General features: G+C 43.3%; 1 protein-coding gene across 2 annotated transcripts in view; it reads left to right on the top strand.

Annotated features, from left to right (window-relative positions):
* The window catches only part of LOC132880299 (desmoglein-2-like protein), a 352687-nt gene that overhangs the window by 35333 nt on the left and 302286 nt on the right, over nt 1-15068 (top strand). For both annotated transcript variants that reach the window (XM_060913787.1, XM_060913783.1), the window contains exons 6-9: nt 1317-1466; nt 1867-2061; nt 5420-5685; nt 10367-10509. In XM_060913787.1, coding sequence (XP_060769770.1) covers nt 1317-1466; nt 1867-2061; nt 5420-5685; nt 10367-10509 — 754 coding nt within the window. The remainder of the gene's footprint in view (nt 1-1316; nt 1467-1866; nt 2062-5419; nt 5686-10366; nt 10510-15068) is intronic.

Here is a 15068-nt window from a genome sequence, read left to right as displayed (position 1 = left end):
TCCAAGGCTTTCTTATGCAGTGTCAGAATTATTGACATCCTTAGTAAAGATGGGTAAAAAAATGTCTCTGTGGTTAATTAACTTAATCTCATATCAACAATATGAGGGAAATGTAACCGTGAACCTTTGCAGTAATTTCATTTGAAGAAAAAAAACCAAGAGATTTTTTTTAACAAATCCATGCACATTACATTTACTGCCCCTCCACCCCACCCCCGAATTTAGTATTTTGTGCATCACCCCCCCCCCCCCCCACCCCCTTGCCAAAATAATAGCACTGAGTCTCCTCCTATAAAGCACAATGATATTGGAGAAGACAGAGTGAGGAATCTTATACACTGGTCAGTACAGAATCTCTTGACATCCTCCATGGACCTGGTGGTTCTTGTGCTTTCTTCTCTTCAGCTCATACCACAGGTTTCACTGGGGTTTAGATTAGGGGATTGGAATTACTGTGTCAAAAGCTTGATTCAGCAGTCACTGGAACAAGTTTGTGTGGACTCAGAAGGTGAACAATGTTTGGATCATTGTCATGCTAGAAGGTTCAACCATTGAACCATGACCCAGGTCTTGACAGAGGCAGCCAGATTTATATTTCAACATTTCATGACTCATATGAGTCCAACTGCATTAACAATTAGGATTAGGTTCATGAAGCGATGCACATACAGCCATTTTTCATTTTTTATTTCAAGCAAACTTTTGTCTCATCTGACCACAAGACCCTGTTCCAGTAGTGAACTCCAGGCATATACATCTATAACCTGAGCTGTAGTTTGTAGTTCTTCTGGTACATCTTCCAAATAGGTTTATTTTTGCATGGAGGCGGCATCTAATTGAGGTTTGGACAATTAGTGACCGCAGAAAAGGACCATCTTCTGGACACTACTGTTTGCTTGTATTTTTTTTAATAAAATGACATTTCTAAAGCTCTTGTCCTTCAGCTCAACATCATTCACACTCCAAACTTTGACAGATTTTCTAATTAATGTGTTTAGACTTAGCACTAAAAATACCCAATGTGCATTAGTCAAATATGTCACACAACCACTGAAAACACTTTAGACAATCTTTAAACTATAGTAACTTTAAAATGACGCAATCTGCTGGAGTAGTCCGTGCTCTCTCCTACCGGTAAATGGGTTGAAATCCTTAATTTATGTTACCAGGATGTTTTCATGGTATTCAAACTGGGGAATCCTACCTCATGGCAATATGAGACATTCTCCTGAGCTAATGCAAGACAGAATTCAAAACAATTTTTTAGATTGTTAATATTTATGGGTCAAGATTATTTTCAACTTTTTCTTACACAGACACAAGACACGTACAAACTGATAATCACAGGCACAGATATGGACGGACGCTATACTGATCCCCAAAACAAACCACTGACAGGAACAGGGACTGTGACCATCAGCATACTTGATGTCAACGATAACATCCCCATATTAGAGGACGGCTCTGTGAGTGTTTTTTTTTTTCTTCTGGATTTTTTTCTTATAATGAATAGCTAATGTTAATTGTCTCAGAATTATATAAATCTCTATTAAAATTAATTAGTTCATATTGATCTTATTCAAATGGATTAATGGTGATTGCTAGCTTGGTTAAAATGTTGCTACATACATGGCATTTGAGTGAAAGTTTGATATGTTGCTACACAATGTACACTTGTGCCATAATGTTGAAATTCAGTGTATAGAAGGTGCTGCAAATATCTTGCATACAACTGTTTTTCCTCCTGTGGGACTGGGATGCAAACAGCACCAATCAAACTCTGCAATCAGGCTCTCAAAACAGAACGCAAAATATCCGACTCATGGCTGAATGCTTCTTCTCACCATGTGTGTGTGATGTTTGCAGTATGAGGGGACTGTGGAGGAGAATAGAATGAATACGAAAGTGGAAATGGAAGTCCGAATTAAGGCCACAGACAAGGATAAGATTCACACGGAAAACTGGGAGGCTGTGTACACCATCATTTCTGGAAATGAGGCCGGTTACTTCGATATCAGCACGGACCCCAAAACTAACGAGGGCATCCTAACAGTCAAGAAGGTAAGATGGATAATTTAGAACAGATGACACAACAGATGAAAACATTGAACATCATGGAAAGCTTTATTTCACATGAAAGTCCAGCGTGAATCTGACTCTGGAAATAGTGGAGGTCTTTATTGTGTACATTCGAATAAATTAAATGTCTATTTATTAGTATAGGTAATCGTATGGGGCTGAGTAAAATTTAGGATTAATTTCACGAGCGATTTTGAAGTTTTGATAATTGCCCTAGTCGCGAACATTCAAGTTCACAACATTTGTCATTCACATTTTCTGAACCAATCAGGGTGCAAGACTATCTTGCACATTTGAATCAGTTTCTAAAGCGTCTTTCATCATGACACGGCGACACGACACAAGGACCGCAGTTCCACAGAATATTTTCTTGTTTTGTTAGACTTTTGGACTTGTTTGGCTTTTTACCCATTCCAACAAACTAGCCAATAGCATTTCAGAAATACGGCCCCATGTGAAGGAAAAAAGCCCTCCTTGATTGACCAATCAGAATTGAGTAATTTGGCCCTATGTATTATAAGTCTAAATAAATCGTCTAAAATATCACTGGCTGAAACTGAAAGTAATAATCACCTTTTTTGCACAAGCCAAATGTTTTGTGATTTCCACTACATTTGATGAACAGAGTATTGGTCAGGTTATCTTGGATGTTTTGCAGTCATGGAACCTCTTTAAAGATATTCAAAATATAATAAAATCTGTTGATAGACTTATTTATTGAACATGTTCCAAATATTAGGCTCATTATTTACAATGATGTGTTGTCTCTTTTTTCTATTTATCAAACTTACTTGCTTAATCCAGATAATTCAGCATTAAATATATTCAAATGACCCTTAAAAGATGTTAATAACAAACAATTCAGTAATAAATATAAATAATTCAAGAAGAGTGGGTTGAGAGTTCCACCACTGTCACTAAATTTCAAAAAACAAAGAAATTACAACTCCCTTGGTTCTTCCTCATGGACTCCATTTTAAAAACCATGGGTCTAGTCCTGGGGGCAGCATGGTGGTGCAGTGGTTAGCACTGTCACCTCACAGCAAGAAGGTTCTGGGTTCAAGCCCAGTGGCTGACGGGGACCTTTCTGTGTGGAGTTTGAATGTTCTCCTCGTGTCTGTGTGGGTTCCCTCCAGGTGCTCTGGTTTCCCCCACAGTCCAAAGACATGCAGGTTAGGTTAATTTGTGACTCTAAATTAACCGTAGGTGTGAATGTGAATGGTTGCTTGTCTCTGTGTGTTAGCCCTGTGATGACCTGGTGATTTGTCCAGGGTGTACCCCGCATCTCGCCCATAGTCAGCTGGGATAGGCTCCAGCTTGCCCACGGCCCTGCACAGGATAAGTGTTTACAGATAATGGATGGATGGGTCTAGTCCTGTTCATGTTGTGATTTGGTATGAATTAGCCAAAACCTCCAATATTTTTGTTAATTTGCAGTTGTTTTTGCATGCTCATGAAGGACAATAAAATGTAATCTCTGCCTTCATGACTTAAATTTTAGCCTGCATTATTATCACTTCCTGTGATATTAATATTACCCAAAAACTGTATATTAGTAGCAAAATGGAAGAAGCAGAGAACTGTGATGAAACTGTTTATGAGGGAGGATTTTTGATGTCTAAAAGATGACGCCAGTCCTCTTTTCCCCATCAATCTCATCATCCCTGTGCTTTTTTTTTTTTATCCCTGGTGCTCATCAAACATACTTAGAAAATTCTGCATCACTACCTTGAAAAATAAAGAATTTCATCATAATTTCTGGTTTTAGAATGTCGACTTTTTAGTCTAGGACCTGGCTTAGACATGTATGCACACGGTTTAGGAGAGGATAACGCAACTGTTATAGGCTAATTTGACCCCAAGGAATAACTTGGGATGTGTGCCAAAATCGCTATCCGGGGCAAACAGCCTGAAAATTACCGATCCAAGATGGCCACTGGTATTACGGTATTATTATTATTGTGTTACTCTTCATGTTCCTGACCCTGGTTTATCTCATCTCATTATCTCTAGCCGCTTTATCCTGTTCTACAGGGCCGCAGGCAAGCTGGAGCCTATCCCAGCTGACTACGGGCGAAAGGCGGGGTACACCCTGGACAAGTCGCCAGTTCATCACAGGGCTGACACATAGACACAGACAACCATTCACACCTACGGTCAATTTAGAGCCACCAATTAACCTAACCTACATGTCTTTGGACTGTGGGGGAAACCAGAGCACCCAGAGGAAACCCACGCGGACACAGGGAGAACATGCAAACTCCACACAGAAAGGCCCTCGCCGGCCACGGGGCTCAAACCCGGACCTTCTTGCTGTGAGGCGACAGCGCTAACCACTACACCACCGTGCCGCCACCCTGGTTTATGTGACACATAAACAGTAATAATGTGATGTTAAAAGTTGTATTGTTGGCTGTTAAACATTTAGGCTCTCAAGATATTGCTGCCTACTAAAGTAATAAGTTTTGTTTTGTATTTTTCACTTTAAGTTAACATTCCCTTGATCATAATAGTATGATTGAAAATACAATTTCTTTATATTAATCAAATGCTTGCTTTCTTATACTCTCCTAAATTATATGCATAGGTCTCCCAATTCCATGATTTCATGTTTGAGGTAGAATTATTCTGTTTTTCTAATGTTTTCTGTGAAACTGCAATTTTGGCCAATTTTTGGTGGGCTTTTTCTTTTTTCTTTTACCTTGCCCTTTACTATAGCTTGTTCCCTTGTCCATCAATCATGAAAATGATGTCACTAATGAATTCCCCATACCGAAAAACCAATAATATGAGGTATTGCACATATTTCTGTGGTGAGTGGTTCAAAAATTGATATTTTCAATATGGCTACCAGCAACCATCTTGGATTGGTAATTTTCGGCCTGTTCGCCCCAGATAGCGATTTTGGTGCACATCCCAAGTTGTTCCTTGGGTTCAAATTAGACTATAACAGTTGAGTTATCCTCTCCTAAATTATGTACATACATTCTCACCAAGATTACCGGTATCTAATATTTGCAATTTTGTGCAACACCTACACTTAAAACATTAATGATGTGTGGAAACATTGTGTACAAAGGATAAGACCAGATAAATATATCAAAATGTATACGCATATGAGTGATGTTGGTCATATTTCATAAAAATAAAGATCCTTGAATTCTCACTACCTGCTTATTAGGATACTTTAAACTGTATACAAACTGTAACAGCCTGAATTATGACTAAACTTAATAATCATACTGTCAACCAAAACCTATAACATTTATTTACTTTCCACTCTTTCTACATAGACCCTTATTATTTTATTCTCTGATTTCTTTTTAATTATCTATTAAAGGAGCTGAACTATGAAGAGTTGAAAGAGATCGATCTGGAAGTGGTAGTCAACAACAAGGCACCATATCACAAGTCAGTGGTGATTTACGAGCACAGAAAATACCCCATTAAGATCAGAGTGCTAAATGTGCCTGAAGCCCCTCAGTTCATCCCCGTTGTCAAAACTGTCTCCATCTCTGAAGACAGCACCACCATTGACCTGAGTAAGGTCATCACCATCTTCACAGCCAATGACACTGATACACAATCAACGGCCACTAATATCAGGTGAGAAATATGAACTAAAATTCCAGATGTGAAAGTGTTTCAGATATCAAAATGGAGACTTTTTTTTAAATCTAACATAAGCTACCATAAGCATTATGTTAAACATTAGCATATACTTTACTGATCTCCAATAGAACTGAAGTGAGTGTTTGAATTTATTGTTGAAAATTTAAAGACTTAATTTCCTTGTGGGAACAAGGTCGATTTATTTATGGACAGTGGTGGTCCAATGGTTAAAGGCTCTGGGTTACTAATCAGTAGTTCTGTATTTTACATTACTGTCCTGGATTGTACTTTGTGTGAGAAATAAAGCCTTCTTCTTCTTCTTCTTCTTCTTCTTCTCTTTAACACAACATTTTTACGTAGTCACTTGTCTCAATTCTAGGTTTGGCCAGAAAAATCGAGGCTATCAAAAAAATTCCAACTTATAAATTCCCACTCAGATGATTATGTGGGAGCTGACTTTCTCTTTATTAATGCTTCATTACTTATCAATAGATGCATGACTAAGCATGAATATCTATTTAGACATTATAGCATGTCAAATTTAGTTATGGCTGCACAAATTAATTACTTTATTAACCTTCAGAAAGCCCCTCCTAGAACTGCCACCTTATTGTGGTGGAGGGGTTTGTGTGCTTGAATGATCCTAGGAGCTATGTTGTCTGGGGCATTATGCCCCTGTTAGGGTCTCCCAAGGCAGACAGACCCTAGGTGACAGGCCAGACCAAGAGCAGTTCACCAAAACCCTCATGGAGAATAATCGATCAAGGACCGTGATGTCGCCCGGTATAGCGCAGCCGGGGCCCCACCCTGGAGCCAGGCCCAGGGTTGGGGCTTATATGCAAGCGCTTGGTGACCGGGCCTTTGCCCATGGGGCCCGGCCGGGCTCAGCCCGAAGCGGTGACGTGGGCCCGACCTCCTGTGGGTTCACCACCCACAGAGATAGCCGTAGGGGGCCGGTGCAGTGTGGATTGGGCAGCAGTCGAAGGCAGGGGCCTCGATGACCTGATCCCCGAACGCAGCAGCTAGCTGTTGGGACATGGAATGTCACTTCGCTGGGGGGGAAAGAGCCTGAGCTTGTGCGGGAGGTTGAGAGGTATCGGCTAGAGATAGGTGGGCTCACCTCCACGCACAGCTTGGGCTCTGGAACCCAGCTCCTCGAGAGGGGCTGGACTCTCCACTTCTCTGGTGTCACCCATGTTGAGCGGTGGCAGGCTGGTGTGGGCTTGCTTATAGCTCCCCAGCTCAGCCGCCATGTGTTGGAGTTTACCCCAGTGAATGAGAGGGTCGCCACTCTACGCCTTCGGATTGGGGAGAGGGCTCTTGCTGTTGTTTGTGCCTACAGGCCGAATAGCAGTATAGAGTATTCGGCCTTCTTGGAGTTCCTGGGAGAGGTACTGAGAGGTGCTCAGACTGGGGACTCCATTGTTCTACTGGGGGACATCAATGCTCATGTGGGCAACAACAGTGACACCTGGAGGGGCGTGGTTGGGAGGAACGACCTTCCTGATCTGAACCCGAGTGGTATTTCGTTATTGGACTTCTGTGCTAGTCACAGTTTGTCCATAACGAACACCATGTTCGAGCATAGGGGTGTCCATAAGTGCACGGGGCACTAGGACACCTTAGGTCAGAGGTCGATGATCGACTTTTGTCGTTTCATCTGATCTCCGGCCCTATGTCTTGGACACTCGGGTGAAGAGAGGGGCTGAGCTGTCAACTGATCACCACCTGGTGGTGAGTTGGATCCGCTGGTGGAGGAGGAAGCCGGACAGACCTGGCAGGCCCAAACATATGGTGAGGGTCTGCTGGGAACGTCTGGCCGAGCACTCTGTTGGGGAGGTCTTTAACTCCCACCTCCGGGAGAGCTTCTCCCAACTTCTGAGGGAGGCGGGGGACATTGAGTCTGAGTGGACCATGTTCTCTGCCTCCATTGTAGATGCAGCTGTTCGGAGCTGTGGCCGCAAGGTCTCCGGTGCCTGTCGTGGCGGCAATCCCCAAACCCAGTGGTGAACGCTGGAAGTAAAGGATGCCGTCAAGCTGAAGAAGGAGTCCTATCGGGCCATGTTGGCCTCTGGGACTCCTGAGGCAGCTGACAGGTATCGGCAGGCCAGGTGTGCCGCAGCTCGGGCAGTTGCAGTGGCAAAAACTCAGAACTGGGAGGAGTTCGGGGAGGCCATGGAGAAGGACTATCGGTCAGCCTCAAAGAAATTCTGGCAAACCGTCCGCCGCCTCAGGAGGGGGAAATAGTACTCTGCCAACACTGTTTACAGTGCGGGTGGGGAGCTGTTGACCTTGACAGGTTGATGACTCAGAGGTGGACTCGTCCATTACCCAAGCCGAAGTCACTGAGGTGGTTTGCAAGCTCCTCAGTGGCAAGGCACCAGGGGTGGATGAGATCCGCCCTGAGTATCTCAAGTCTCTGGATGTTGTGGGGCTGTCTTGGCTGACACGCCTCTGCAGCATTGCATGACGGTCGGGGACAGTGCCTCTGGAGTGGCAGACTGGGGTGGTGGTCCCTCTTTTTAAGAAAGGGGACCTGAGTGTGCTCCAATTATAGGGGAATCACACTTCTCAGCCTCCCAGGGAAGGTTTACTCCAGGGTACTGGAGAGGAGACTTCAGCCAATAGTCGAACCTCGGATCCAGGAGGAACAATGCGGTTTTCGTCCTGGTCGCGGAACACTGGACCAGCTCTATACCCTTCATAGGGTGCTTGAGGGTTCATGGGAGTTTCCCAACCAGTCCGCATGTGCTTTGTGGATCTGAAGAAAGCATTCGACCATGTCCCTCATGGTATTCTGTGGGGGAGTGCTTCGGGAGTATGGGGTTCAGGGCTCTTTGCTAAGGGCTGTCCGGTCCCTGTATGAACGGAGCAGGAGTCTGGTTCGCATTGCCGGCAGTAGGTCAGACATGTTCCCAGTGCATGTTGGACTCCGGTAGGGCTGCCCTTTGTCACCGGTTCTGTTCATAATTTTTATGGACAGAATTTCTAGGTGCAGCCAGGGGCCAGAAGGAATCCTGTTTAGGAACCACAGGATTTAATCTCTGCTTTTTACAGATGATGTTGTCCTGTTAGCTTCTTCAAACCAGGACCTTCAGCATGCACTGGGGTGGTTTGTAGCCGAGTGTGAAGTGGCTGGGATGAGAATGAGCATGTCCAAGTCCGAGGTCATGGTTCTTGACTGGAAAAGGGTGGCTTGCCCTCTCCAGGTTGGTGGAGAAGTCCTGCCTCAAATGGAGGAGTTTAAGTATCTCGGGATCTTGTTCACGAGTGAGGGAAGGATAGAATGTGAGGTCAACAGGCACATCGGTGCAGCCTCCGCAGTGATGTGGTCGCTTTACCGGTCTGTTGTGGTGAAGGAGCAGCTGAGCCAAAAGGCAAAGCTCTCGATTTACCTGTCGATCTACGTTCCGACTCTCAGCTTTGGGTAATGACCGAAAGAACAAGATCGCGGATACAAGCGGCCGAAATGAGTTTCCTTCGCAGGGTTGCTGGGTGTTCCCTTAGAGATAGGGTGAGAAGCACAGTCACTCGGGAGGAGCTCGGAGTAGAGCCGCTGCTCCTCCACATCGAGAGGAATCAGCTGAGGTGGCTCGGGCATCTCTTTTGGATGCCTCCTGGATGCCTCCCTAGGGAGGTGTTCCAGGCATGTCCCCCCGGGAGGAGGCCCCGGGGAAGACCCAGGACATGCTGGAGGGACTATGTCTCTCGGCTGGCCTGGGAACGCCTCGGTGTTCTTCCCGAGGAGCTGGCCGAGGTGTCTGGGGAGAGGGAAGTTTGGGCTTCCATGCTCAGACTGCTGCCTCCGCTAACCGGCCCCAGATAAGTGGAAGAAGACGAAACCTTCAGAAAACACTTTATCCTAGTCACGGTTGCACTGGATCCAGAGCCTGTCCTTGGATGGGATGGCAGTGCATCGCAAGGCAGTATGCACACAAACATTCACACATTTATTCACAATTTAGAATAGCCAGTCCACTTTCAAGCATGTTTTTGGACCACCTTTATTAAAGCATTCATACAAGAAGGTAATATTGGCCTGAACTGTACACCATGGATTTAGTTCACTTTTAACCCTTTGGTCACTGACCCCTTGAAAATCGTTCCTCCAGGAATGATGACGTTTCAGTTGTCAAGACAACAGAAAAACTAAAATACAAGAGCATTTTGTTTTGTGCACAAGAGCATTGTGACGTATTTTTCTGTTTTTGTATTTTAGTTTTTCCGTTGTCTTGACAACTGAAACGTCATTGTTCCTGGAGGAACCATTTTCAAGGGGTCAGTCACCAAAGGGTTAAAACTGTGGCTAAGGTGAAGAATAGAATTCATTAATATTTTAAAAGATGAGAGAAGAGAGTTCGAAAACTTTGCATCCTGGAGTGGTCTACATATTAAATAATTTATTAAAATAGCTTTTGGCAAGGTATTTCTCTTATTCTTTCTGTTTTATGCTGAATCATATAAACCTAGTTTGTTCATTTTACCATAAGTAGTGTTAATTCTTGCAGCCACCTCACACTCACCTCACGGAAGAAGTTTTGATATTGTGCAATTGTCCTCTTGCTGTAATTAACATGGGACTTTTAAGAAAATATACTGGATCTTTGTTTAAAGTTATGGCTCAAGGCTGAAACTGTTGTCAGGGCTAAACATTATCATTATTTTATTGTTGTAGGTATCTAAAAGGAAAAGATGTTGACAACTGGGTGAGCATTAATGAGAAAACAGCTGAGATCAAACTCAACAAATATCCAGACTACAAGTCCAAGTTCCTGAACAATGGAGTTTACTACATGACAATCTTAGGCATCACCAATGGTAAGTAACTGTGACAAGGTCAGGAATTACCTATGCTGTACAGAGGATAATAATTAATGACGGGGAGAGTTGATTATTTTCATATGGGAACACATCCTTTAATGTTATATTCCTTTTCATGCTTTTTATTCCTTTATCTACATTTTATCTTGTGGATTGTCCACCAAAAAAGTTACATAGTTCCTTTTATCACTTACTAGCAGTGTAGGTGCAATAGGCTTATCAAATCAGTCTCATAAATGCATTAAACATTTGTTCAAGTATCTAATAGTTTATAGCTAAACTTAAAATGAATCAAATCAGTCTCATATAAAAAGGGATCAGTCTCATAAAGTCATTAATCATTGATTCAAGTATCTAATAGTTTATTGCTAAACTATTAAAATCAGTGGAATAACTTGATGTTGCTATAGTTTAGTGAGTATTGTAGCTCTAATGTCATATATTTACTCTCGATCTATAACATTCATACAACCAAATGGGTGAAGGCAATGAGAATACTTTCCTTGGCAGAGGTTGGCACTTCAGTGAATATTGTAACAATAAACAGGACACAGTATATTCCAAAGATACCATTTATTGAAATAGCTGACAGGAATTAGCCAACTAATACTGGTCAGATATAGCAACAATAGCAGCCAAGGAATAATTCAATATAAATGGTGATACAATATATACAAATAAGAATCAGTCGTGTGTATGATAATTAAGGCACAAATGGTGATCAGAAGTAATAAGCTATAGCCAGTGTTACAGTGTAGGGGCAAGTGGATGTTAAAATGTGATAGGGAAACCACGTGTGTGTGTGTGTGTGTGTGTGTGTGTGTGTGTGTGTGAGAGAGAGAGAGAACAATGTTTAAGAGGGCACTGGTAAACAGATCCAAATCATGAGACAAAAGGCAGTATAAAAAAAAAAAAAAACAGGCAAAGGTCAGGCAAGGCACAAACAGAATATCAGAAGCTGCTATTATTATTATTATTATTATTATTATTATTATTATTATTAGTAGTAGTAGTAGTAGTAGTAGTAATAGTAGTAGTAGTTGTAAGTTACATTTATACAGCACCTTTCTCATACTCAAGGTCACTTTACAATTATAAGGGGGGGGGAGTCCACCAAAAAAAGGGCAGGATGTCATTCCAATGCAGTCCAAAGTACAAACAAAGTCAAAAAACAGAATCAGCAGAGCAATAACAAAAGGCTGGGTAAAGTCAAATGCAAGGAACTGTGCATATACATCGCAATAAACAGTGAGAGTTTAAGTCCTTAAATAGTGAGTTGGGGTGATTGTGAACATAGTGTGAGCACAATGTTCGTAACAAGATCAGATGAGCACAAATGGTCCTTCCATTCAAATATTGGGCATAAGTGAAGACTGGATTATATAATGGCAGAATGGTATGTCAAATGTGTTACAAAGAATTGCAGAGCATACCTTATGCAAAGCCCGCCTTTTGATTCAGACCACCAGATTGTAGTTTTGGATGCCCACTTCCTGATAAAGAAAATGGTCAGAAAAATATTTTACAAAAAGTGGGTCTCCAGTGCAGTACATCCAGATCTTCATCACCTAAGAGATGATGCTTCCATTCAAGATGCATAAAGTGCTGATCTTGATTATCTGCTAGCAACTGAGTTATCAGCATAAATGGTTAAAGAAATTGAAGAGTTAGTAACTAATGCCATACAATAGGCTTCTACAGAGACAATTGCTAAGCAAATTAAGGATGAAATTGCAAAACCATGGACAAGTAATGATTATCAAGCACTCTTAGTGCAGTACCATGATGAAAAAGACCCAGTAAAAAAAAGAAGACATTAACCTATGAGGTCAGGAAGCTTCGCACAAAATAAAAAAAAAAGACACCGATTTTGAATCTAAGGCAAATGAGTTGAATCTTGTGCGTGAACAATGCAATACCAAAGAGGAGTTCAGATTGATGAAGAAACACACATCACTGTCACGTGTGACTAGGCCACTGATTCAGCCAAGGAAACTGGAAGAACATTTCTCAAAACACTTTTCTGGACATCCTTATGATCCACAGCCTGAACTAGAGACCCTAAGAATTATCCACATCTACTACCACCAGATGACCTACCTACTATTGAAATATCTACACCCAGTCATGGTGAAGTTGAAATGAGCATGAGGAGGCTATAAAATTGCAGATGTCAGGGCACCAATAAAGTATAGTCAAAACAAATGAAATACTCAAGATCAGAAGTCTTGATAAAGTATATCATACTACCTGTAGGTATGATATGGTCCTGCCTGGAAGTCCCCACCAAGTAATCAAGAAGAAGAACAGCTTTATTTATCACACGTACACTTAAGCACAGTGAAATTCCTCTCTGCATTTAACCCACCTGAAGCAGTGAACACACATGTGCACACACACGTGAACAATGAGCACACACACATAGTCAGAGCAGTGGGCAGCTATGCTGTAGCACTCAGGGAGCAGTTGGGTGTTAGATGCCTTCCTCAAGGGCACTTCAGCCCAAGGTCACCCCAGGTTAACCTAGCTGCATGTCTTTGAACTGTGGGGGAAACCAGAGCACCCAGAGGAAATCCACACAGACACAGGAGAACATGCTAACTCCACACAGAAAGGTCCCTGCTTCTGCTAGGCTTGAACCCAGAATCATGCTGCCAAAAGGATGAGGTCCCACTGAGATTTGAACTCAGATCGCTGGATTCAAAGTCCAGAGTCCTAACCATTACATTAACAGCATATATAACCTGTTTGCATAAGAGAGGGTTGAAATCATGAGCTGAAAATTATAGAGGCTTAAGTAGAAGTGTGACAATTTCTAAAGTGATAGTAGTAATAATAATAATAATGGCATCCGTCTGTCTCGGGAGACAATGGACTTTTGCGCCTTGGGTCAGTCAGTGGTAGAGGCGCAGCGCCTGCTGTGGCTGAACAGTCCAATTCTGGAGTGGCAGGTCTTGCTGCAGTTGCTGCATGTAAAGGCCTCAGAGGGCAGTGAGTCCACTCTTTATTTCTTCTGTTGTCGTCTCTGGGTCCACTGCTCCTCTCTCCTGTGTTCGCTCTGTTGGATGCCGAGCTTGACTGTCATCCTCCAGCCATTGCAGTCAGCTTCCAGCTTCTCCCAGGTTGATGGGTTGATGTTGTAGGCTTTCATGTCCCGCTTGCAAACGTCCTTATAACGCAGAGTTGGCCTGCCCATGGGTCTTGTACTGCTGGCCAGCTCACCGTACAACAGGTCCTTGGGGATGCGGCCATCTTCCATATGGCTCACATGGCCCAGCCAGCACAGGCGGCGCTGGGAGAGCAAAGCAAACATGCTTGGTATGTTTGCCTGCTGCAGGACAGCTGTGTTGGAGATGTGGTCCTGCCAGGTGATGCCCAGGAGTCTTCTAAGGCAGCGGAGATGGAAGGTGTTGAGCCGTCTTTCCTGGCAGGCATAGATTGTCCAGGACTTGCTGCTGTAGAGCAATGTGCTGAGCATGCAGGCCTGGTATACCTTCGTCTTAGTGTTGGTGGTCAGCTTGGTGTTCTCCCACATTCTCTTGGACAAGTGGACCATTGCTGTGGCTGCCTTGCCAATGCACTTGTTGAGCTCTGAATCGAGGGAGAGGTTGCTGGAGATGGTGGAGCCCAAGTAAGTGAATTCTTCGACCACCTCCAGTGTGTAGTCACCTCTGCAGATGTTCGGGGCAGTGCTGACATCTTGGCCCATGATGTTGGTCTTTTTCAGACTGATGGTCAGACCAAAGGCATTGTAGGCAGCTGCAAAGCAGTTGATGAGTCTCTGGAGGGCTGCTTCAATCTGTGCAGTCAGAGCATCATCATCAGCAAACATCTCCCTGATCAGGGCTTGGCGTGTCTTGGTCTTTGCACGTAGTCAGGCCAGGTTGTACATGCTGCCATCGCTCCTTGTGTGGATGAAGATGCCGTCCTCAGATGCAGCAAAGGGGTGGGACAGATGAGAACTGTTCTTTTGGCCTTAATCGCAGGTTCCAGTTGGGTCAAGCTGGCTTCAAACCAGTCAGGGTTCTTCTCTTCTTTCTTGCTAAAAGTGTCCATTGCTGAGGTGTAGATGGCTTTGTGGATATGTTCCCATCTCTTTTCAGCATTTTCTGTAGGGCAGTCCTGGAGAGCCTGGCTGACTGAGTTGGCAAAGCAGCCAAGCAGGTCAGGGTCAAAGGTTCTGGCGGTGTTGATGCGTGGGCGGTCAAAACTGGACCGAGACACAAATTAAAAATGCCCATGTTTGCAGTGTTCATTTTATATCCAGTGAAGTTTTCAGTGTAGTTTAATACAGATCTAATAAGTAATACAGTGAAGTTGTTGTGAATGTAGCGATGCCTCAGCTTTTCAGTAAGAGAGATAAATTCCGCCGAACCCCATCTGTTATTACAGCATTAATATAGACCTAAACCTGTGTAGGTGATATTAGAGGAATATTACAGGACCCTGGCTGTTAAAATGCTAAATTCCCTTGACTCCTGCTGTAACACTTCAGGTGGGATGCGGTCTTTTCTTGGAGCTTTGCCACAGGTGAGTGAGTCAATGGCCTTGATGAC

Source organism: Neoarius graeffei, chromosome 1 (assembly GCF_027579695.1).
Source record: "Neoarius graeffei isolate fNeoGra1 chromosome 1, fNeoGra1.pri, whole genome shotgun sequence".
Lineage (NCBI taxonomy): Eukaryota > Metazoa > Chordata > Actinopteri > Siluriformes > Ariidae > Neoarius > Neoarius graeffei.
Note: the sequence above shows the minus strand (reverse complement) of the source record. Positions and strands in the feature narration are given on the sequence as shown.